Source organism: Oryzias latipes, chromosome 8 (assembly GCF_053564925.1).
Source record: "Oryzias latipes strain Hd-rR chromosome 8, Olatipes_Hd-rR_3.1".
In the NCBI taxonomy this organism is placed as follows: domain Eukaryota; kingdom Metazoa; phylum Chordata; class Actinopteri; order Beloniformes; family Adrianichthyidae; genus Oryzias; species Oryzias latipes.
In genome coordinates this window covers 4,772,358-4,796,434 of record NC_136244.1, presented here as the reverse complement: position 1 = coordinate 4,796,434, position 24,077 = coordinate 4,772,358, and the positions used below count along the sequence as shown (strand labels likewise).

At 40.6% G+C, this 24,077-nt stretch overlaps 3 protein-coding genes across 12 annotated transcripts in view; 1 reads left to right on the top strand and 2 right to left on the bottom strand.

Moving 5' to 3' along the window:
* Positions 1-238: 238 nt before the first annotated feature.
* LOC101157945 (galactosylceramide sulfotransferase) lies at positions 239-1,289 on the top strand. Its single transcript, XM_020705000.1, has 2 exons — positions 239-306; positions 380-1,289. Exons 1-2 carry the CDS (start codon positions 239-241, stop codon positions 1,287-1,289), a joined length of 978 nt encoding a protein of 325 aa, XP_020560659.1.
* A 1,879-nt stretch (positions 1,290-3,168) lies between these two features.
* Positions 3,169-12,821, bottom strand: LOC101163578 (cysteine protease atg4da). Of its 4 annotated transcripts, none has more exons than XM_011478573.4 (13): positions 12,617-12,815; positions 12,024-12,169; positions 10,559-10,792; positions 10,398-10,481; positions 10,148-10,321; positions 8,473-8,563; positions 8,284-8,361; positions 8,073-8,137; positions 7,833-7,960; positions 5,530-5,608; positions 5,371-5,447; positions 3,943-4,062; positions 3,169-3,778 (listed from the first exon to the last, which is right to left on the bottom strand). In XM_011478573.4, the coding sequence occupies exons 3-13, from the start codon at positions 10,734-10,736 to the stop codon at positions 3,605-3,607; spliced, it is 1,248 nt and encodes a 415-aa protein (XP_011476875.1). In that variant the 5' UTR covers positions 10,737-10,792; positions 12,024-12,169; positions 12,617-12,815; the 3' UTR covers positions 3,169-3,604. The 4 variants fall into 4 exon arrangements, with proteins under 4 accessions (XP_011476875.1, XP_078806954.1, XP_004071879.1 ...); XM_078950828.1 differs by having other exon boundaries at positions 12,028-12,169; positions 12,617-12,809; XM_004071831.5 differs by having other exon boundaries at positions 8,284-8,563; positions 12,617-12,821.
* Positions 12,822-13,802: 981 nt separating this feature from the next.
* mast1b (microtubule associated serine/threonine kinase 1b) overlaps positions 13,803-24,077 on the bottom strand; it is a 50,948-nt gene continuing 40,673 nt past the window's right edge. For 5 of the 7 annotated variants that reach the window (XM_020705487.2, XM_011478574.4, XM_020705488.2 and 2 more), the window contains 11 exons: positions 23,873-23,974; positions 22,544-22,666; positions 22,341-22,450; positions 22,099-22,259; positions 21,760-22,019; positions 21,458-21,670; positions 21,150-21,379; positions 20,857-20,979; positions 18,890-19,023; positions 18,076-18,263; positions 13,803-17,958 (listed from right to left, as the gene is read on the bottom strand). In XM_020705487.2, coding sequence (XP_020561146.1) covers positions 16,358-17,958; positions 18,076-18,263; positions 18,890-19,023; positions 20,857-20,979; positions 21,150-21,379; positions 21,458-21,670; positions 21,760-22,019; positions 22,099-22,259; positions 22,341-22,450; positions 22,544-22,666; positions 23,873-23,974 — 3,245 coding nt within the window. In that variant the 3' untranslated portion in view covers positions 13,803-16,357. The remainder of the gene's footprint in view (positions 17,959-18,075; positions 18,264-18,889; positions 19,024-20,856; positions 20,980-21,149; positions 21,380-21,457; positions 21,671-21,759; positions 22,020-22,098; positions 22,260-22,340; positions 22,451-22,543; positions 22,667-23,872; positions 23,975-24,077) is intronic. The other 2 variants (XM_078951207.1, XM_078951206.1) reach the window with 2 other exon arrangements.

Here is a 24,077-nt window from a genome sequence, read left to right as displayed (position 1 = left end):
TGCACAGGATTTACATAAAGGCAGGAGTGGGATGCCACTGAAAGAAAGCAAGGACCTGAATGAAAAGTCAAAACAAAAAGCTCAAAACAGCCGACAAAAACAGACAAGTGCACAAGTTGCAAAATATCCCAATTTTTTTTTTGAAATCCTGAGGAGCAGAAGGCATAATCCTCCACCTGTTGTGTTTTTGAAAACACACAAGACAGGAAGCAGCACAGTGCAAAATCTGTTGTTCCGCATGGGGGAGAAGCATGGAGCAACGTTTGCCTTCCCCTCCTACAGCTACCAGTTCAGCTATCCAGACAAGTAAGGCAAAGTCTCAGAGCCTGTCTGCTTCCCAATGCTTCATGTTGGTGTTTGACCCTCTCTCCTCTCTCAGATTCGAGGCCGATTTTGTGGATGAGCTACCTGAAGGCTCCTCTCAGTTTGACATACTTTGCAGCCACATGCGTCTAAACATGGAAGAGCTAAAAAAGGTGATGCCTCCAAACACCATCTACATCACCATCCTTCGTGACCCCGTGCAGACGTTTGAGTCGGTTTTTTCCTATTACACCTTCTCCATTCCGGCCTTCTCCCTGGCTAAAAAAGCTGCAGAGACTATGGAGAACAGGTCGGCCCTTTCAGTGTTTTTGGGGACGCCTGAATCCTTCTGGGACCCTAAATCTCCTGAAAATGGGCTTGGTAGGAACCCCATGAGCTTTGATTTTGGCCTTGATCTCCAGCATGGGAACATGGCCTGGTCAGCTAACCTGACTGCGCTGGTGGAAACCTTCCACCTGATTATGATTGGAGAGCACTTTGATGAGTCCCTGGTCTTGCTGCGGGCTCTGCTGAAGCTGGAACTGGAAGAGCTCGCCTATGTTCACTTCAACACTCGTTCTGCACACAGCATTACTTCCCTAGATGAGACAACCAAAGCCAGGATAAGAACCTGGAACGACTTGGAGATGGAGCTGTATGACTTCTCCTTGAAGTTGTTTCAAAAGAAAGTGGAGGAGTACGGAGCCGAGAGGTTGAATAGAGATGTGGATCTTCTGAGGGCCTCCTCGAGCAGAATCAGACAGAAATGTGTGGCTGGCAAAAACGTTTCGCCTGAGGAACTGGAGGAATCAGTCAGACCGTGGCAGCCTGACTCTGCCACCATACTGGGTTACAGTGTTCAAGGTAATCTGACCAAGGAGGAGCAAGGCTTCTGCATGCGACTCGTTCTGCCTGAACTTCAGTATCACGCCCATCTGTACTTTAAACAATATGGCAGAGCCATGCGGCCTGTACCTACAGAGTAATGCTCTCCAGGAGCTGTCGGAATGTAGTTCAATACAGTCCGCGATCAATCAATTCAAACAAACAATTCTAAATATTCATAGCCTTAGCTCACAATGTGCAGAAAATACCGTATTAAAATCACAAAGACAATCAAAGGATCAAAAGGCACAAAGATCCCTCAAAATAAAGGAAAACAAAAAATTATTTTATAGACAAGACAGTCTTCCACCTGTAGCTTTACATTTAACTCATGTTTAAGTACACAGTGGGGCAAAAAGTATTTTGTCAGCCTCCAATTTTGTAAGTTCTCCCACTTAAGAGAACAGAGAGCTGTAATTTCCGTCATACGTGTACCTCAACTATGAGAGACAAAATGAGAAAAAAAATCCAGAAAATCACATTGTTTGATTTTTAAAGACTTTAATTGCTAATTATGGTGGAAAATAAGTGTTTAGACACCCACAAACAAGCAAGATTTCCGTCTCTCACAGACCTGCAACTTTTTCAGTAAGATATCCAAGACCAAAGAGCTTGTCTAAGGAGCTAATTGCTGACCTGTACCAGGAAGACTGAATCTGCAATAGGTAAGCAGCTTAGTGTGAAGAAGTCAACTGTGGAAGCAATTATTGGGAAATGGAAGACATACAAGACCACTGATAATCTCCCTCCATCTGTAAAGCATGGGGGTGGAAACATCATGCGTTGGGGCTGTTATTCAGTAAAGGGACCAGGATGACTGATCTGTGTAAAGGAAAGAATGAATGGGGCCATGTATGTTCAGATTTGGAAGGAAAACCTCTTTTCATCAGCAAAAGCACTGAAGATGAAACGTGGCTGCGTCTTTCAGCATGACAACAATCCAAACACACTGACCGGGTGACAAAGAAGTGGCTTTGTAAGAAGCATTTCAAGGTCCTGGAGGGTTCTAGCCAGTCTCCAGATCTCAACTTCATAGAAGATTTTTGGAGGGAGTAAAAAGTCTGTGTTGCCCAGTGACAGCTCCAAACCATCACTGCTCTAGAGGAGATCTGCATGGAAGAATGGGCCAAAATGCCAGCAACAATTTGTGAAAACCTCGTGAAGACTTACAGAAAAGGTTTGACTGCTGTCATTGCCAACAAAGGGTGCCGTATATAATAAAGTATTGAGTTGAACTTTTGCCATTGACCAAATACTTATTTTCCACCATAATTTACAAATGAGTTCTTTAATAATCATACAATGTGATTTTCTGGATTCTTTTTTCTTATTTTGTCTCTCTTAGTGGATGTATACCTATGATAAAATTACAGGCCTCTCTCATCTTTTAAAGTGGGAGAACTTGCACAATTGGTGGCTGATTAAATACTTTTTTGCCCCACTGTAAAGTAGTCAAAGTGTTTATGTGGGAGAGTTTGATTGACATGGATGTTGATCTGCATTCTCCTGCTCTGATAGGCTAACTCTGATACAGAGCCATGACTGTGTTGGAGAATTCGACTGAGTGATGTCACCCATAGACAATGATTTACTTCCAGCTCCAAAAAATGAAGTCAATTCAGTCGCCATTTTTTGTAATACATTGCCATGTTGGAATCAGAAATGGTCAGTATGCTGCGATTGGTCTGAGTCAACGTTTCTATGGCAACCACTCTCCCCAATCAGGAGTGAGCTTGTTGGAAGTCCAGACCCCTACCATTGAAAGTGGCTACATGGAATTTTTGACATGAAATTACATAATTTTATTGAGGCATCTGTCAGTGCCTAACTGGAATAACTTGCACAGCATAAATGTATTTAGAAAAAAGTTTGATCTGTGATGGTCATTCACTGACACCTACAGCCTTCCTTTTTCTTAAAGAAGTGTCTGTCTGCATCAGCAGAGTTGTTCATTCGGTAGAAAAAAACAGTCCAAAAATGTTTCTTAAATTCATAAACTCTTTATTTAAATAAAAACAATCCAGAATGTCAGCATGTTTATCAGAAATGTGGAAGTCAGGTGTTCCTAAGAATCCAATGATCGAACCCAAAGTGCAGCAAAGTGACGTGAAACACAAATCTCACAGCAACAAAAGCCTCGACTTTGTTGAACCGATCCAAAGGAATCTTTTGTTTTGCAGTTTGTTTTCTTCACACAAACAGGTTTAATAACTCCTAAAGATAAAAAATACAAATTTCTTTCAATTGAATGAATTTTTAAATTTAAAATACATTTTCAAATGTACAAAAAGCAGTCTTAAAATACAACATTCAGACGAAATGCCTGATCAGTTCAGCAGATTCCGTGGTGAAGATGGCTGTCTCAGTTCTCATTAGTGCAAACTTCACATTAAAGGGCTGATGTGCAGCTTTTCTGTCACAGCAGAACAAACTCGTCCATGCTGCTGCTGGTGCTGACTCTCTTCAAATCGCTGCTCCTCTGGATATAGGTGACCCTGTGCACGGGGGAGCTGCTGTGCTCCTCGTCCTTCCAACTTTCCCCCTCTGAAAATATAAACATGGGGTATCCCTCTGCTGATGTGGAGACCACCTGCAGAAGTGAAGAACTCATACATCATAGGATTTCAGAGATGAGAGAATCAAATCAGCAAATTTCTTGTTTGGGTGAGAGTGGGGGGTGAAATGTTGTCATATGTTAGACATAGACCCAAAACAAAAAGCCAAATTTGGAATTAGATAGATGACGAGGCAGACCTCATTAACATTTGTGCACAATAGTTCAAGTTCCTGTTGTCCGCTTGCATAAAACCCGATGGTGCAGCTGGGATCCATGCGGGAGAACGGCATTTTCCTGGGATATTTACAATGAAACGACTGTAAGAGAAAAGAAACATCAACAAATTGATTTATTAGTTGAGTTTAGTATTTGATCAAGTATATAAAAGAGAGTAAAGGACACTAAACACTAAACCCTGATTTTAAATTGAACAAAACACAGACTAAATATAGTTTTTTTTCAAGATTTCAACCGTTTTTTAAAGCCATTACCACATTTGAAACACGCATTTCTGAGACCCCTATCACAGTAGATAGAATGATAGAAACATTCCTTAAAAAATCCATTGTGTATAACCTGGCCTCTTTTCTGTCCTGTAGCTCTTCATCATTCCACTAGGGGCAGTAAAGGCCCTTTTCTGTTTAAAAACACTTTTGGGGGGGAAAGTTTTGCTAATTTTCAAAACTTTAGGGGAAAAGTAACTCATCTATTGTTAATAATTTTTAAATAGACCCTTGCTGTATTTAAATAATGTTAAATGAGTTGATAACTCTTCATAATCCAGTTACACGCGTCGACTATGGTTACAGCATGTTAAAAATGTGTGGATCAAATTTGAGACGATGCTCATTTTTTTCTGAACACTCATGTCAATATTTTTGCATCTTAAACTAACATTGTTGTGAGCAAAAACTCACCAAATCACCCAAAATATCATAATTGATACTAACTGCATCTCATTAAAAAAAAGATACTGCAAAATATTTATGTTGCAGATTTTATCAAAGGGTTATAAAATAATCCCAATTCTAAAAAAAATAATCAGAATTTTCTGTCAATTCTTTGATGTAGTGGGTTTACAGGGTTAAGGAGAGAATACTGTTTAAACCTGCATAACCTTTGAGAAAATATAATCTGATGAGAAACTCCAAGAACACCGTAAGGACTCATCCAGTATTGTTATTAAAGGCAAACACGAAAAATGACAAACTGCAGCCTCGCTTGGTCCAGTAAAAGACGGTCTTTATGAATCAATATCAAGAGCCAGGAACAAAAGTGGAGAATTCAAGGAAAAACAATGCTCATCAAAAACAACAGACTAGTCTTAGATTTGACAAAAGGACAGAATAATTTACAACTTTAGGGAGAAATTTGATGTAAAAAGAGCTTTGAGAGCAGACTCTGTGAGCATCTTTAGACAAAATATAGGAACTGTCTCTTTCTGGAAGGGATCTGTCATTTGTCAATCATCCCCCAGGTTTAAAAGTACTTCTGCATCAGCCACTGACAGTTCTATACAGCCATGATGACCTGCAGGCTAGATAAACAAATGAATGTGAAACATTCAGCAACTATTGGTGCAAGTCAGAGATCAGCAGCCAAAGAGACTAAATACGGTGACCTACCTCCAAAGGAAAGTTCTCCTTTGTCACATTCACAGTGAGCTGACAGTAATGAGGGTCCAAGTACAGCAGCTGGTCATCTGTCATTCAGTGGAAGAAAAAAAAAACAATTATCCAACTGAGGAGAAACATTTTTATAATCCACACTGTCCTTCCACTAACCCTGGAAGCCAACAAAGAACAGGGAGTGCTTTGGTCTACCGCCAATGATCCCAATACAGCACTGCAACTCCAGGAGTTTCTGTGGGAGGAAAATGACCTTGAAGGAAAAGTCTGACTGTGGATTTCAGGATTTTGATGACAATATTTTTAAGCTGAAACAAAATGTGTTTTTCCTCTGAAAGCTTATCGTCTACATTCTAGGACCTCAGGTAATATAGCACAGTTCTAACACCTTTATGCATAAAGAATGGTTTCAACATCGGTACTTGTTTACCTTTGCACAAACAGCAGATCTGTATGTGTGCAGGAATGATACACTGGAGGGAAATAAGTATTTGATCCCATTGATTCTGTGGGTTTGCCCACTTAAAAAGAAGTTGACAGTCTGTCATCCTAATGGTGGCTTCATTTGAACAGGGAGAGATAGAAAATCACAAAGACAAACAAGAAATCAACTGGAAAGAATGTATTCAAATTTATTTTTGAATTTCATTGAGAAAAAAAGTATTTGATCTCTCTTGTGAGACAGACTTAATACTTTGTGGTAAAAGTCGTTTTGGCAGCACAGAGGTCAGATGTTTCTTGTTGTTGATGAGCAGGTTTCTGCACATATCAGGAAGTATTTGGGTCCATTCTTCTTTACAAACTACTTCTACATCACTCAGATTTGGTGGCTGTTGCTTAGCAACATCCGCTCTTTCCATAGGTTTTCCATAGGATTGACTGGCTGGACGACTCCATGACCTTGATATGCTTCTTCTTCAGCCGTTCCTTGGTTGTCTTGGCTGTATGTTTTGGGTGTCATTATCTTGTTGGAAGACTCATCCACCACCCATTTTAAGCCTCTAGATGGAGGGAAGGATTTGATGGTACATGGCCCCGCCCATCCTTCCGTCCACACGGTGAAGTAGCCCTGTGCAAACCCCCCCCCCCCCCCCCCCCTTTCCCTAAAGCATGATGCTTCCACCTCCATGCTTGACGGTTGGGATGGTGTTTTTAGCTTCATCTGCAGCATTTTTCTTCCTCCAAACACGACGGGTTGAGTTGATGCCAAAGAGCTCCATGTTGGTCTCATCTGACCACAGCACCTTCTCCCAATCTCTCTCTAAATCATGATGACAGGTGTTCAATGGTAAACCTCAGTCTGGCCTGCACATGTGCCGTCTTTGTGAGCTCTGCAACATGTTAAACCACTGTGGTGTAAAGTATTAACAATGGTTGCCTTGGTGACTGTGGCTCAGCTGCTGTTGTTTCAGGCCAGTTCTTCTCTGTTCTCATGATGATGGAAACCCCACCAGGCATCGGACATCTGGTTTGGAGTCCCTGACCTATAGGTGGACTGATGGTCACATCGCACCAACAGTTGCCATGGTAACCCCCAGCTTCTTGCTGATGGTTTTGTAGTCCAGTCCAGTCTTGTGCAGGTCTACAATCTTCTCCCTTGAATCCACTGAAAGCTCTTCAGTCCTTCCCTGTTGGAGAGTTTGGAGTCTGACTGATGGACTGATTCTGTGGACAGGTGTCTTTTCTACAGGTGATCAGTTCAAACAGGTGTCTTCCATTTAGGTGACAGGTTGATTAAGAGAGTCTAAAGGGTCTGTGTGAACCAGAACCCTTGATGTTTATAAGATGATCAAATACGTATTTACCTCCATGAAAGACAAACAAATCTATGTATATTTTTAATGTGATCTTGATTCCTCATTGTTCAAATGAACCTACCATTAGGATGACAGCGTGTAAGTTTCCTTTGAAGTGCGCAAACACAAAATCAGCAAGAGATCAAATACTTATTTCCTCTACTGTTTATGGTGGACAGGTGATTTCTTGCATGTATATAGGTATGTGTGTGAGCTGATTTGTATCTGTACTGAGTAAGTGTCAACATGCATATGTTTGAAGGTTTTTAGAGCCAACAGGTACAGTATGTTTGTAATATCCGAATGTGTTGCTGTGTGTCTGTGGACAGACCGAACCTGTGTGGTGAAAATGCAAATGAAAAACCTGGAGGACCTTGTTGCCCCTTTAAATCCTACCCTCTCCCATCTGTTTCTTTAGTCATTCTCCAACTTCTTTACCCATTTTTGCTTTCGTGTACCTTTTCTCCCATTTCTAAAATTCCACACTCACTCTCTTTTTTGTCTTAAGTTTGTCTGGTCAAGATAATAAAATACAAATATACACCTTGTGTGAGTCAAAAGCTGCATAAGCCCCTATTGTAACAGTAAAATCTGTCCAACACAAGAGGCCTTCAGCTATTATACGTTTTCTCAACTGCTAAGTAAAAAAAATTGCTTAAATACTTTGACGCAGGAGATGTAGGAGGGATTGAGGTCCTGTCCTCCGAGCCGCACGGGAACCAGGATGATGACAGACTTCCAGGAGTGAGGGGGAGGCCGCTCACATAACCCCCGTACGTCCTGCAGGTAGACTGAAACAAACAAACAAACAAACAAACAAACAAACAAACAAACAGGGTGCTTCAGAGAACTGCTTCCACCTTCCTTTTAAGCAGTTCTGAGTGCAACAAGAGAGATGCTCACTGGTGCAGTCCTGAGCAACATAGACCACCAAATTGGGAAGGTCGACTGAAGCCGCCACAGCTTTCCTGGAAAAAGAATCAAGTTTGCTGCAGCGGTTCTGTAAAGGAATGCATGCTGGGAACACACTGGAGAGACGGCTTCGGGTCAGAGAGAAAACCTGAAGGCGGCACTCCAGTGTGTTCTGATCTTACGGTGCTGTTTCGGGTCTCACTGTAGGATGTGTGCCACGATGGACGGGCCGTACCAGTCCCCGGCCTTCTTTCCTGAACTTGCACCCAACTCCACAAGCCTGTGTATCCCAAAGGGGGCTTTAGGATGGTCTGCAAACCAGGAAACCACCTTTCTGTGCATGGCCTCTAGAGGTCTGTCATACAAGGACCCCAGGCTCTGATATCGACACCTCATGTTTGATTTGCAGTCGGTGCAGTCTGCATGGTGAGGCAGGTCCAGGTCATCCTTCACAGCCCGGTACCACACCGACCACATCCAGCCTGTAAAACACATTTTTATGTTTATTTGTAATCTGAAATGATCATTTCAGGAGTTCCTGTCATCCACATTTAGCTAAAAATCAAATCAGAACAAAAACACTTAGCTGGGTTCCTAAAGAAAAAAAGGAGTTTTTGAAGATTAAAAATGATTCCCGACAGGTTCAAGTTATAGCCGACGCAAAATAGTAAATAAAGTATACTTGTATTACACTTTTCTACCTTTCTTAACAGTCACAGTCCCATTCACCCACACAGTTACACAATAACAGCGACTCTAAAAGTCTAAGTAGTCGACTTAGATTTAAAAACATCTGTTAACAGTTAATTTGTTCTTTTTCTATTTATGATACCCTTCCTTTTCTGAATTAATTCTTAAAAGTCTCAGCTTCAACAAAAATAAAAGTTCCAGATTAAGTATATAAATCTTCTATAAATCTTGAAAGGTCTTTGATAGGATGGAGAATTACGACCTCCATAAAAATAAAAAATTGTGAAAAAGAATAAAAAAAATGTGAAAGTAAACTTGTAGGATTAGGAGTTATAAAGTCAATATTTTTTAATAATAAAGTTATTATTTCATATGGTCCGAATTAAGAGTTTAAAAGATTAAAGTCACACCTTTATTAGGCCAAAGGCCGTTTACTAAGAAAATATAAATAACAATAAAAAACAGTATTATGTTACAGTGTGGGAGACGCAGAACACATTGTTACCTCAGTATTTCCTATTATTTTCTGAAACTACTGCTAAGCCTTTTAGCCAGTCAGCATTGTTTTATTAAAACGCATTGGGACACTGAAAAGAATTTTCAGGAAACTGGGTCTCTCAGAAGAAGACTGTGGATTTACAGCTGGCGCACATTTCACACTGTAGGCAGTCCAGCTGCAGAAATCCTAATGCATTATGGGATTCCAATGATAAACTGAAACCTGTGGCATCATCATAAACTGCTGCTTTGATGGAATGAGTAGGCACAGAATGTGGATCAATGGTTACACCACCAATTTGATGTCTAAAATAGTGTTTTTTTACTTGTAAAACGAAGACTTTTCTTATTAATTTATTATTGTAAAATTATGTCTCATAATTTTACAACTTTATTTTCAGACAATTGAGACTTTTCTTCTCATAATTTTACATTTTTAGTCACCTAAAATGAGCACTTTTTTATCAGTTTTACAATGTAATCTTGCAAATCCTTTTCTAATGATTTACCACATTTTTCTCGTAAAATATTTTTTGGTTTTTATACATTTATTTTGGTAGAATTATGACTTTTTCCTCATGATTTTATAACTTTATTCTCTTAAAATTAGCACTTTTTTCTTAAGGTTTTACAAACTTAAATACATCTTTTTGTTTGACGATTTTATTCTCATAAGATTAGTACTTTTTCTCATAATTCTATGGCTTTAATCTTGATAATGCATCTATTTTTTATATTCATGGAGGTCCTGATAATTCATCATACTTTACAGTTTCAAAAACAAAAAGACAAAATCTTTGTTGTTCTGTTTTGCTTTAAAACAGAAGAGCCAGAGAACAGAGCAGACACAGACTGCACACTGCTTTGAATGTTGTCACCTGGGGGCATCAGGTGTGTGAGGAGACCTCGAGCCAGCAGCATTTGACCCGTCCGTAGAACACAGCCCCACCCGCTGTCCGTGGTCAGGGATGAGCCAGCCAGCTGAGGGAAGCCCCGCCTGTACGTCAGCCACAGGAGGGATGCAAAGGAGCGACGGAAACGCTCTTTGTTTGCTAGAACAATCGCAGATCGATTTGAGAAAACCTTTTCTCTCCCTCCTCGCATTATTAAACGAAGAGATCGCCTCACCTTCATCCTTGAGCTCATACGACTTTCCAAGTAAGATCAGGGGAGAGCTCTTGCTGAATTTTGTTTTCTGCTTTAAGGACCAGCCTGAAATATTTAAAAGTTCATGAGTTTGTAATGCAGACATGCTCGGTGAGTTTTGGAGTCATGATAATAAAACTGACCATATTTGACACTGTTCCAGACAGAAACCAGCTTGGATTTAAGTTTCCCTTTGTCCCCCGTCTCCTGCAGAGATGTTGTATCGCTCAGAAACTCCACAGACTTATGCGACAGGAAGAGCCAGTCATCCATGGGATCATCAGCAGCTGGCAGGTCATCGCAAAGCATGCTGGGATTCATATTTACGAGAGATGACTAGAATTCAGCAAGAAAGCTCCTTCCTTTTTCACAGCAGCCTAAAAAAAGAGAGCAAGGAGGTAAAACATGTGACTTGAGCAGCCAAGCACAGCAAATCTTACCCTGTGAAGCAGCTTCAAGCAGCTTTCACCTGTGGAAACGCTTGAGCTCGTGCAGAGCGAATCAAAGCCAATCCTTCTCGGCAACAGAAAGTTCACAAAACCAAACATGTGACTGTGCCCTGTGACCAGAGGAATCTCAGAGATGTCATTTTAGTGGTTTTCATCCAGCAGCAACTAAAATGACAACTCTGAGAATTCTCCGAAAATGTAAGAATACTTCAAAAGATTTAAATGCAGTTTTTAACTTGAATGAACAGCAGAAATACTCGTGTACTCCATTCAAGTCAAACAGTGCATTTAAATATAACTTGTTGTGCCAATGATACAGAAAAAGGGGAAGAGAAATTTGTTGGTTTTGGTTGATTTGATTTCTAAATTTTTACCTTGATTTCACCAGGAAGTCCCGTTAAGAGAAAAAATTATATTTTAAGGGGGGGCCTGGACCGAAAGCCACCATCCCAATAAAAAACATACGATTAAAACCATAAATTACAAATAATGTATCATTAATGAACAGTATAACAATAATAAAACGGTTAAATCAAGAGTTATACTCTCAGGTCAACACCACAGCTCCAGTAAAAAAGCACCAGCACGAAGGCCAGCCCAGTAAAGATAAAAACATTAGAATATTTAACAAAATGGATCAAACTGGAAGATTCCAACATTTCCAACACACAGCAGGAGATCTTATCTAAATGGGACTTCCTGCTGAAATAAAGGTCAAATAAAAGACAAAAACCAAGAATTAGAGCTGGGGGGTTATTCTAAAAACATTAATAGTGATGCTCTGAATTTGTTACCAGTTTGTACAGATTTGATTACATACTTTAAACAAAAACACATATTGTTTAAACCAATTTAACAATGTACAAAATCAACAAGTTATTAATACTAAAAGAATGTGGCATTCCTAGTGACGCTTTTAAAGGATTATTTTTTGGTGGTATAGTTGAGTTAATACATTCTCAGAAATATAAAACAATGTGACAAATATTTGTAGCTGTTTTTGATAAAACACAGGTATAATAATGTTTTCAGAAAACTGCCATGGCTAGTCTACCATTTTATCTTGTGTCACACTTTTTTTCTTTTTGGAGGAAACAGCAAAAACGTGCTGTGAAAATGTGAATTTGTTCCTCCCATAATAATGTTGCAACACATTTACCTGCCTCGGTTCTTTCAGTGGCATCACAAGGACGCATGGATGTATTGATCACTGAAGAATCCTGCTTTCTCATGCAGTTTTGCAGGATCGCTCAAAGGTCGAACATGTCAGACAGCTGACTCTTCTTGCATCGTATTCTTCCTCAGCTGAAATGACAAATGCAAACAGATCAAACAGGAAAAAAAATTTTGTTTTTCCTCCTGCCTACAATTGTCTCTATTTTAATTTTTTTTTTTTTTTTACCAAATTAACTGCTAAAAATTTAAACCCACACTGACACTGACATTTAGTTGCAAATGACTAAAGTTAAACTCTATTTGCAATGTTACAACCCCTAAGTTTGGGGTTTAAAGCTACAAACAGGGAAAAAAAGGAAGAAAAAACAGCAGGGAACATGATTTGGACTGAATTTAACAGCAACATAAGCATAAAACAAACTAACATTGAGCTTTTTAATATAAATCATTTATAGGTTTAACCGAATATTCCTTTTATTTATGCTGACTTCGGTTGATGACTCCGCTGACAGGACACAGTAAAGCAAAGTTGACACGGCAAGAAATTTACCGTGAGTGAAGAGAAAAAACACGTACCTCATGTCGCATCGTGATTTCTTCCTTTCCGTGCAGACAACCCAGTCGGTAATTTATTAGTGAATAATTGGTTAATTTACCAGAGCAAGCTTGTGCGTTTTTACTGGAGTCAGCTCAGTACGACACCAACACAGGAGGTTGTTTTTACAGTCAATGCCCACACATTTATCCGATAGCAGACTGAAGTAGTGACGGTGTCGTCACTTCCTGTTTATACTGGTCACTTGGTATTGCTTCCTTAACTGGACGACGTCACGAACTTCTATCCCGTGTGTTTATAGATTAAACTAATAACATCTCCAAAATTCAATTCCCCCTGAGACATTCACGTTGTTATTGTATTATGTTGTTTGTCAATAAAGTATGAAAAAAAAAAAGAAAATAACATCTCCAAAAGCCTTAACCAGAAAGCGGTGTTTGTATGAACGTTGTAGAAACCTGAATGTTTTTATGTAAAATGCATGTTATATTTATGCTCCTCTGGCATATCTGAAGTTTACTTTGCAAAATTGTATTTTGTGTTGTACTTACGTTTTGTACAATAAAGTTTAAAAAAAAGAACTTCAGCCGAAAAACGGAAGTAACGTACGTTCGCCTTCAGAATAAAAGCTGCAACTTCCTTTGAAAAACAAAACAGATCAAAGTAATGTATTATAACTAATGTTATAATACATTATAACATTAGTTACGTTATAACTATGTTATAACTATAACTATGTTATAACTAATGTATTATAACTAAAAGAACTACAAACTCTTGATAAAAATTATCATTGTTCCAAATGATGGGATATTTTAGTTTTTTATTATCTTTATCAGTACAATAATTTTAAAACATCAAAATAAAAGCTTTCAGAACTCAAATTCAAGACAAAAAAAGGCAAAAAAGAAATTTAGCACATTTTTTTTTCCTACTGCAACTGTAAACCTTATTATGATAAATAATATTAATAGGAAAACAGAGAAATTAAGTAGAACATAGTATTAGAATAAACAAAAGGCATATTTCTTTTTAGTCCACTTTAAAGACCTTATATTGAACCTGTTTTTTAATTTCTACATTGAAACTTATTGATGTTTTCAAGAACGATTATTATCTTAATTATCAAACAATGAAATATTTTTTACTGCCATTTGAGCCATTATGATTGCATTCAAGAATAAATGAAAACCGGTACAAAAAAGATTCCCCACAAGACATTATCGTTTTATTTTTAATTACATTTCATATCCTGTAGGCTTTTTCTGGTTCTGCACAATATTTTTTTGTAAATATGTACTGGCATAGAGGGAAACTACTGTCAGACAAAAGAAAAAGTCAAACTTTTTGAACACAGATGGATGGGACAGAAACATTAGTCCTGACATATGGAGAAAAAACTCAGATTTCACAGCTATTATGCAGTTGTTTTCCAATGGCAAACCAGTGTGACTAGCACAATGAAACTCAGTTAAAATTGTTCAATAAATAGAAAATAAAAAAATAAATACATCAATCACAGTAAACATTTTTTTCTACTATAAATAAAGTGCAATTGTTGTCAGATCACACACAAACATTAGTGTTTAATATCCAAATATTAGTTTGATGTTTAATTTATGAACATCAAAATAAAGCAAATCTGAACTGGAAGTAAAATAGACATTATAACAACAATTACGAGAAAGATTCACAAGCAAACTGTCTCAGACTTCTACACACATTTCTCTTTGTTCCCTATATACTCTGGTGTTGTATGAAGATGTCCACATGGTGTCAGTCTAAGACTGGTTTGTTTCTTGGTGACACACAACTTTTTTTTACACGCAACAAACAAGACTTCACCACTATGAAGCTCTCAACATCTTAAAGGTTTCACTGACAAGGATGCCTAGCTAGGGCACTGATGGATTGCATAATAATACACATTTCTACAAAACACAGACTTTAAATGAGCCCCGAACAAATGACTTGCATTTTTCCTTCACGTATAACACTAAACAACAAACTCTACCTGTGCAGAAACAGAAATGAGCAAATGAGAACGTATATTCCTCTCCATGTGCTAGCTATTTCATGCTTCATCACACACATGGCCTCTTTACCCACTAGGAGCACACTCACTAATTAGCCTAAATATATGATTGCACATTTCACTAGGATCAGCAGACAGTTTTTATGACAAAGGTACTTGCTTGGCTTATTGCAAACGTTTTTTTTCTCTCTTTTTCAAGAGCATAATGTAAACTTAACAATTGGGGACACCATTAAAAAGTGGCATCATTGCATAGTGTCCCTGTGCAAGTTCATGGACCTCTTCCAATGCCATTGAAAGTCAGCCCTTAAACAGATCAACCAGTTCTGTCAGTGGGAGCATTTGGTTCCTTGGTCCAGTTTCCAACGGGCCAACAAATGGAAAATCTCTCCATGCCTGGTCATCTTTTAGTTTTTAACAGGACGTGCGTGATAAATGACATAATAGGAGCAGAAAAATGTGAGAATAGCTCAGCGTTATCAGAGTCTCCCAGTTTGGTTCAACCGTTTCCACCACTAGTTTGAAAAAATTTCCCCCAAAAGGAATTTCTGGAAAACAAAAAGTAAAAAAAAAAAAACTACCCTCTAAAGAGAGCTTTAGCAACACTAACATTAGTTTTTTTTCTTTGTTGGGGGTTTTTAATCAAAATTTTGTAATATTTGACTTATTTTAATGTGCGCTATGGAAACCTTTTTTCTCACTGCAGCCATGCTGTTGGGGTTTTTCTGCTGTCTTGATTCACTTATGTGTTAGCTCAGTTAGCTTCTTTGTTATTCACGCCGGAAATAGTTTTAAGGTATTTGTTCTTTTTCCTGAAAACTCCCAGGTTTCCTTGTTCCTCCTTTTTCTAATGAGCTAATGTGAACATTTAAAGACCCACTCCGATGAACCTTGTGTTTTTGTTGTTCTTAACATGGCATTTTTCTGATGATGGAGGACAAGTGTTTCTGGGTTTTTATTTAAATTTTATTTATTATATTTATAATTATATTATACATTATATTTATTATATTTAAATCTCTGTGAATCAGAAGCAGATGAAAAAGATGCCATTTAAAAAAGATTGTGTTTGTAATGTAGAAAGTACGCAGGGCGGGTCACAAGCTCCCTGCTCTAAGGGTCACGCCCACAATCCAGAGGTAAATTTCGAATGAACTCCTGCCGCTTTGCAGGAACTATTTTCCTAGAAGAAGTCACATGTTTTTTGATTTTGGCTTACAAACGGCATCATCATCATAATAATAAAAAAAAACATTGGGAACACATTTACAATAGAAGATGATCGGAGCGGGTCTTTAACAATTTTTCCGGATAGATTGTAATCTGGAATCTCATTTTGAGATTAAAAAAGAAGTACAAATATATGACTGTAACAGTTTACCCTCAGTGGAAAGTTCAGCTGTTGTTCACAGTGTTTTCTATTCCAGCGTCTGCTGTACAATGTTCCTTTTTTCTGTATATTGTTCTGCTATGAATCACGCGTTAAGACATTTTTACATACAGCACGATGTGATGAACGTACGTATGCAGATCAGTGTGATGACATCACGTGCACACAGTTTTCATCAGGCTCCTTGTTAACATCTCATCTGCACGCCATGTGTCTTCTTTTTGGTGCGTTTTTGTCAGGCATTGGTGTCTCCCCTGCATTCAAAGGATATGTCATGATATGTCAGTGTGAGGCTACAGCAAAAGGCATTACGAGGGAGGATTTTTGCTTTTCTCATCATGATTGATGCTTGAAGCCACGGCCGTTTCCTCTGCCAGAGTGGGCAGTCCCGGCGGTGGTGGGGGCAGTGCTGTGAGCACCCCTTCGAATGCCCCCAGACAGAGTGTCTGCCTTTGCTAACGTGCCTCCTCTCTTCTCTTCGCTCGTCTTTGCAACATCCTTCGCCTTACCAGCTTCTTGGGGCCCCCCTTTCATAGGCCCCAGCACGGTTTTAGCCACACTCGTTAGCTGAGTAACAAAACTGGCTTTTTCTCCTGGAGATATTGGCCGTGACTTGCCTGAGCAGGGCGAGGCCGCTCTTGGAGAAGGGGACGTGGGACTCTCCTCCAGGACCTCCAGGTGTGCCCTCTCCTCCTTGACCCCTCGGCAGCTACTTGTTGACTTCTCCACCCTGTTTCTGGTTGGAGGCTGGGTTTGTACTTGAGCTGGAACTGGGGGTGCAGGTCCTTTGACCTTTGTTGTGTCAGCTGTTTTGTCGCTTACGCGGATGACTCCTTTTTCAGGAGTTTCTGGACCTATAGGTTGTTTGGTCTGCTCCATCCCTGATGATTTCCTTGTGTTACTTTTGTCTCGACCGGCGGAGCATTTTTCTTTCTCTTCAGTCTTCTCCTGAGCTTTGGTTGCAGGTCCATTCTCTGTCTGCACATTCTGCTGTTTGGTGTCTTCTTGTTGGAGGCTCCTTGACGTGTTTGAGGTTTTCTCACTGGGTTTACTCTTAGTAAATGTTGCTTCAGAACCTAAAACACGTGGATTTGGTGGTTTGTTTTCAGGATTGAGCTTTGTTTCCTCCAACGAGGTTCTGGGTTTAAGTTCGCCTGAAGTTCTACTCAAGTCTGTCTCAGCAGTTGATGCTGCTGTTCTAGTTTTGTCAAAAGTAGCAGTAGCATTTCTAGCTTGTCGTCCAGTGATGTCAGACGCAGCAGTTTGGGAATCTTTGTCTTTTGTTATGAGCGTGTCCCGGCTGAGTGGCGACTCCTGCCTCCCCAGCCTCCGAACAGGCTTCAACCCTCCGATCTCACCTCCCAGTGGAGGAGAAGGGGAGGAAGACGAGGAAGGAGAAGGGGGGGCAGGTCCGTTCTCTCCTTCAATCTCTAGCAAACTTTGCAGACTGTGCTCACAGTGGAAAGACTCTCTTCTGTAATCCCCGTGAGTCACTTCCAAGCTATGCTTGCGTAACGACACCACCCCTGTCAAAGGAGAAGGCGATGATGATGACGAAGAAGAGGAAGGCAGAATCGGTGCTCCGAGCTTCTCTGCAGACTGCACCCTCTGCAGAAGGGGGGACCTGGGAGGCTCGGCGCTCTTGGGGCGGGGGCGGGCGACAGGGGGTGAAGAGTGCAACTTAGCAGGAAAGGTTTGGGTGGTGTTGGAGCTGCCGACTGTGTGTCCACTGAGAGGTGGGGGAGAGGAGGTGGTTGGGGAGGGGGTGTGAGCCAGAGGTGACAGCGGGATGTTTCCTGCGGATTTGCAGCGTGCTGAGCGGTACTGTCGGTGGAGCTTGGGAGAGAGGCCGTGCAGAGAGCTGGGCCTCATGTGGTGGGAGGCTGCTGGGGAGTTGGGGGTGCTGGATGCTGGGGAGCTGCTCTGAGATGAAGTGCCTGAGGAGAAATCACAAAACATTTCTTATCAGTTTCTCACCCTGTGTTTTATACTTTTCCCAATATTTGGACTTAATCGACTCAACTAAACTGTGGTCTGTACTTTTTCATACTAACCCAAATAAGATGTTTCCAGAGAGGAGCGGTAAGTCTGAGTGGGCGAACGGGCGGTGAGGCTGTGGGTGGGGGATCCTGGGAGACTGTCTCCAGACGACAGAGAGCGGTTCAAAGAAGAGAGGCTGCGGCTGGTGTGGAGCAGGTTGGACTGCTTTGTAATTTTTCTGAACAGAGAGCTGCGCTTTTTACTAAAAGACAAAAGAAAGGAGAAAAGACAAAACAATACATCCAAACTACAAGCACGCTTAGATACTAATCCAGCAACCATCCATCCATCCATCCTCAGATCCTCTGAATCTGTTTCTGATCATGGGGCTGATGGACCCAAGCCAGCTACTTTAGGGTGAAGGTGGGGTACACCCTGAACAGGTTGCCGATCAGTTGCAGGGACACACATTCACATGCACACCTAGGGACGATTTAGAAACCCCAATTGACCAATAAAGCATGATTTTGGACTGTGGGAGGCAACTGGAGTTCCTGCAGAAAACCTACGCATACGAGAAGAACATTCAAATCCCAGCTGGGATTTGAACCAGGGCCTCGTCAGTGTGAGGTGAGAGTGCTTATGGCTCACAGCGCTCACATCCAATGTGCTTAACAAATAAAGTAAAGCGGTTTATCTCCATAAGTTATAATTCATTTATGTCTGTTAAGAGTACTTCCAGTGTTTTACATCCTCCCATAGAATTGTGCAATCTGACGGCAGAGGGGATCAAAAACTGCCTCAGTTTGTCTATGAAGCAGTACAGAAACAGCAATCAGTGGTTAAGAAACCATCACTAAAACACTACAAAACTTGAGAAGAACCTACTCTTGTCCCTCTTTGACTCCTGGTTTCTTGCTGCGTCGCGCCATCTTGGACTTGTAACTTGACTTGCGTGCAGGACCCACTTTGATCGAGGTGTTCTCAAAAGGAGTTGTTGTGACTGTTACTTTATTTCCACTCTGTGAAACACAAGCACGAGTATTGATATATTGTAGATTAAAAAAAATAAATGTCCACATACTTTAGGGATTAACTTAATTTAATCATTTTTATCATATTTAATACATTAATTTCTGAGACCTCTATCTCATTAGCATGCTCCAAACTTTTCTTACAAACCCATTGTATAGAACTTGGTCTGTGTTTTCTGCCCTGTACTTCATCATACCTCCACTAGGGGCAGTAAAAGGGCTTTTCCTGTTCATTTGAAAATGGCTGCTTCCATGAAATGTTTTGGTGGGAATAGCTTATCTGATTTTCAAATGTTTATGGTGTGAATAACTCATCTATTGCTATAAATTATTTTAAATGACTACTTGCTGAATGAATTCTTTATAATACAGTTCCTCCGTGCAAAAAATATATTGATCAAAGTTGAGACAGTAAGTAAAAAAGGTGTTTTTTGTTTTTTTTTACTGAACATTCATGTCAAGAATATTGCATCTTAACCTCTAAGGGCCCAGACCCACTTTTTCTTGAAAACAAAATTATGTGTACCGGTATTTCACCACAAACCAAGTGGACAGAATTTCTAAAATTTTTCTGTTGCACTAATGTCACCATGGATTCTTATGGGTTTTTAAACTAACATTGTTGTGAGCAAAATACTACCAAATCCAGTGGCGGACCGTGTATTACACCTGGGCCTTCAGTGCTAGGTCAATCCCTTAACCCATCATTAACCATTTTACGATGCAGAATCCAGTTTGCATTGCATGTGGAAAATTCTTGCAGCCACAAGAAAAGCTTCTAAACAAACTGATTAAACAAAACAGTAAACGTTGCAACTGCAGACAGCAAAAAGAAAAATCGAAAATAACCACATACATTTATAATATTATTTATAATGATATTTATCATTTGACTCATCAAAAAATCAGATTATTTGAAGATAAAATCCATTCTCCTCTCTTTTCTCAAAAACAGTTTGATCACCCTGTCATGTTGATTATTGCGCTTCATTTCCGTCAAGAAGTCCTTTTCTATTCCATCAAGGCCAGTGCTGAGAGCCCAGTCTGTCTAGTTGTGTTTCTGCGTAGGTTTTAATTTGCTTTAGAGCCAAAAATGTCCACTCAACAGACGCAGTGGACAAGGGGAAGGTCAGCACCAAACACATAAATTTGTACGGCTACTCATGATCTCATGTCTCAAGTCAAGGAGATCAGTGGGAGATTTTCCTTTCCAAATCCTCCATGGCGTTCATTACAGTCAGCTCTGTTTTTAATTGAGATGGATCAAAAAGCACTCCGTGGCTCTGTGTCAAACTGGGCAAGGCTGCATGTGGGACATTGTTCCGGCATTCCTGAAACTTCTGTCCAATCAGAAGCTCTGGATACTGTGACGTGCCTAAGCCTGCTAGAAGGCCCTGCTGACACCGAATATGATTGGTTGAAGAAACTAATATCCGACATTAGATTTCGCATCAGGGAGCCCTCTGAACCGATTGTAAAAACCTCTTTAACTCTGTTCCTACCTGGCATCAAAGGACAGCTGAATTGCGATTGGTTAAACGCTCCAATGTAAAAATACCTCTGTGTCATAAACACAATAAAAGGGAATGGACAGACTATTTGGAATTATTTAATGAATATGCATGGACAAAACATAATTAAGACATGGTTCAGATATTTTTTAGGTCATCAGAGAAAGGCTTGAAGGTCCAGAGGGCCCACCACTGATCACATCATCCAATAGATGGGTTTTCATTAAAGGGTATAAAAACATCTTAATTCCAAAATAACTGAATTTTCTGTGTTGTAGGCTTTACAGGGTTAAACTACTGTGTGTCTCACCTTCAGGATTAGTTCCACCACCTCCGTATGAACCAGACCGTGAACTGACTCTCCGTTTACATGAGTGATGAGGTCACCGGCTCTTAGTCCCGCCTCCTGGGCTGGACCCCCATCCTCCACATGCTCAATCATAAAAAATACGTTTTAATTAGGCTACTCAAGATTTTGGATGCGCAACATATGGGGTTCTGCGGAGTTCTATTCACGGCTCCAACAGGGTTATATTTAATATACGAGGAAAGCATAAATGTGTTTTAATTTCTATTTTTGCTGAGACAGACTTCGTGTCTCACCCAAACCATGTGATGGACGCTGTAGACGTCACTGTCCCCCATGTAGACTCTGATTGCTCGCAGAGTGAAGCCATATTTCTTCCCGGAGCGGTGGATGGTGATTGGAGAGTGCAGGACATTAACCACTGGGCAGCAGTCTCGGCTGGGGGAGGAGTCTCGAGAGGAAGGGTTGGACGAGAGGGAGCGAGGAGACATGGGGCTAGGCAGTGGGGAGGCACCATGCTGCTCCACTGAAGAGCAGTAGATGAAATTAAATGAATATCACATGGTTTTTCAGTAAATAACCTTGTTTAGTTGTGTGGCTTCACCTGCTGGAATCATGACAGACAGCGCAGTAGCGGAGGCAGATTTGATAACTTTGGTCCCTGGACGGGAGTTAGGTTTGTCTCCTTCAGCCGAAAGCTGCTGATGTCGGGCTCTACGCAGAACCAGGTCAGTGGTGGCCCCACGGGACCCCTGTGGATCAGGAAGCCCCAAACTAGGGACAGCTCCTGTAGAATCAGCCGGTCTCAAAAGTTTGTCTGTGACATAAAATCAGAACACAAGCCAGCCATTACTGCATGGATGCATCTTCAACAAGAAATAGATAACAAGTCGGCGTCATTCCCACCTCCAGCAGCGACACTGTTCACATCTTTGAGGAAAGTTCTCAGATCTCCATGAGGGGAGACAAATCCCATAGCTCCTTCCAGGGAAGCTCCCCTGGTCTTTATAGGAGTATGCTTCCCTGGAACAGGTGGCTCAAAGTCCAGCTCCAGAGGGGAGGCAAAGCGCTGCGTGTCCATCAGGGCTGAGAAGCGTCTTCGAGCGCCTGATGCCAGGCTGGAGTCACACTCGGTGAAGAAGGTCTCCGAGCAGGACAAGCGCTTCCTGAAAGGAAAGAGAAAGCATCATAGTCCAGGATCACAGAGGAAAAACTGTCTTGTGTTTTCCTGTTTCCTCAGCTCACATCTCAGGAGAACCCGTTCTCCAGCTCTTTTCTCTGAGGGTAACGCTCCCCAGGCTTTCTCTTTTTCCCACCCGATCCTCCCTCGGGGCCTTGTGCTCCCGCAGAGTCACGGGGGGAGGTTTGTGCTCCAGCTGGGACAGGTGTTCCATGCTGCTGTAAACCTTCAGGTGAGCACAACAGAACAGAGTGAAGCCAGCATTCCTGGAGAAAACAGCATGAGGGTTGGGCTGCAGGGGCCAGACCTTGCTAAAGCGAGGGGAGCAGGATGAGAATCGATGGATTTCCACCGGTTCGTCGTCATTGGTGTCATCTTCTTCGTATGCCTGCACGTGATGGTAGCGCTCAGAACGGGCTGGAGACAAGGTGACAGTTTAGGAGCACTAGTTTTCTTCTTCCACCGACTCTTTCTAAATCTGAGCATAACCTCAGCTTGAGGGTTACTTACTGTCAAAGTAACTGGTGTCTTCCTCTGACTCTAAGTGAGGAACAAACTCTGCTTTCTGCCTCAGCAGGCTGTTCCAGTCCACCTCCGTGAAGAAAGAGTGCTGCTTCACCTCAAAAGTGCCGCCTGCAGGGAAGAAAAGGAGACAGTTGCAGGCAGGTGAAAAAGCTTCAGAAGTGGTGCAGCAGAAAAGATACCAGCTGAAGTCACGTTCAGTTGAAGCTCAGGTTTGCTCGAAGGAAGTGCTTCATGATGAAAGAGTCACCTTTACCCAAGAAAACCACCCCATAAGAATGTCTAACCACAAAAGGGCATTTCTACTTAATGAACAGAATTTGAGATGCTGAAAAAAACAGGATTTTAATAGTTTTTTAAAGATTAAAAGTCTTTTAAAGCCATAAAAATAAACAAGGACCATTTTAAAAAGGAATCCATCTTCTTTAAAAGCACAATATAAAGGATAAAAAAGCCTAATAAATATTTAATTGTGCTCTTTGCAATAACCTTTTGACAACTAGATGGACCCCAGAATAAAGGTTTTCTAAATAAACAATTTACTTTTCATTCATTCATCTTCTAAGCCGTTTTGTTTCTTTCGGCGTCACTGGGCTGCCAGGGCTTATCCTAGCCACTTGTGGGCGAAGGCAATAGACATCCTGGACAGGTCGCCAGTCTGTTGCAGGGCTACTAAGTTGTTCACGTTATGATTTAAATCTAGAAGTAATATAAATCCACTTTTTGGCTAATTTCAACTGCTGATGATAAACCTAGTTTAGTCATTGTGGTGCCACAATCCAGGAGGAATCAGAACAACAGTTTGAGATCATTGAAACCTGAAAGAAAATAATTGAATTTACTTTAGTTTAAGTGCTCAAAAGTTTTAATTTACATTGACACATTTAGATTCTTTTCTGATGCGTTTGCTGCATTAGATTCTGGTTTCCCCTTCACCCTTCACCAATCACCGATATTGTTTCTGTAAGCAAGTTATTAAAAAACATGTATTTTATTCTTTGGTGGGGTGTCTGGTTATTAAAAACCGTACAATGATTTTAGTCACCGACAACACACACAAAAAAAAAACCCAAGCCTTAAGAAAAACAGAGACAAAACAAATAAATTTATGGAAATACTCATGACAATTTGAGAAAATATGTTTATCTATACATAAAAACATTGACAGCAACTTTTCTGTGACGTGTGTTTTCAAACTGACACAACAGTAATGGCAATAAACCCGTTCAAACATTTGGGACATTATTTTTTAAAGGGATTTTTCAAATTTGAAATGACCTGAGGTATATTTGACAGAGGAGAAGAACCCAAACTGACCTGTTCCTAGTCGTGCCAGTGGATTTCTCTGCAGGAGCGATGATATCAGGTGCTGAACATCAACAGGAAGAGCGTCATCCTCATCAGGCCACTCAATGTCATCTACAGCAGAGAAAAGAGGAGGAGGAGGAGGAGGAGGAATAATGGAGAGCAAAGGATGTTATTTCTCAGAAATGATGAACTCATTAACTCATCACAGCCTGAC

Excerpts from the sequence above, each read along its gene's own strand:
- LOC101157945 (XM_020705000.1), top strand. The coding sequence starts at position 239 with ATGGGGGAGAAGCATGGAGCAACGTTTGCCTTCCCCTCCTACAGCTAC. Across the intron at positions 307-379 it reads CAGTTCAGCTATCCAGACAA|ATTCGAGGCCGATTTTGTGG; the intron begins GTAAGGCAAAGT and ends CTCCTCTCTCAG.
- LOC101163578 (XM_004071831.5), bottom strand. The coding sequence starts at position 10,736 with ATGAATCCCAGCATGCTTTGCGATGACCTGCCAGCTGCTGATGATCCC. Across the intron at positions 8,138-8,283 it reads ATCGTGGCACACATCCTACA|GAAAGCTGTGGCGGCTTCAG; the intron begins GTGAGACCCGAA and ends TTCTTTTTCCAG. Across the intron at positions 5,609-7,832 it reads CCTACATCTCCTGCGTCAAA|AAACTCCTGGAGTTGCAGTG; the intron begins GTATTTAAGCAA and ends TTCCTCCCACAG.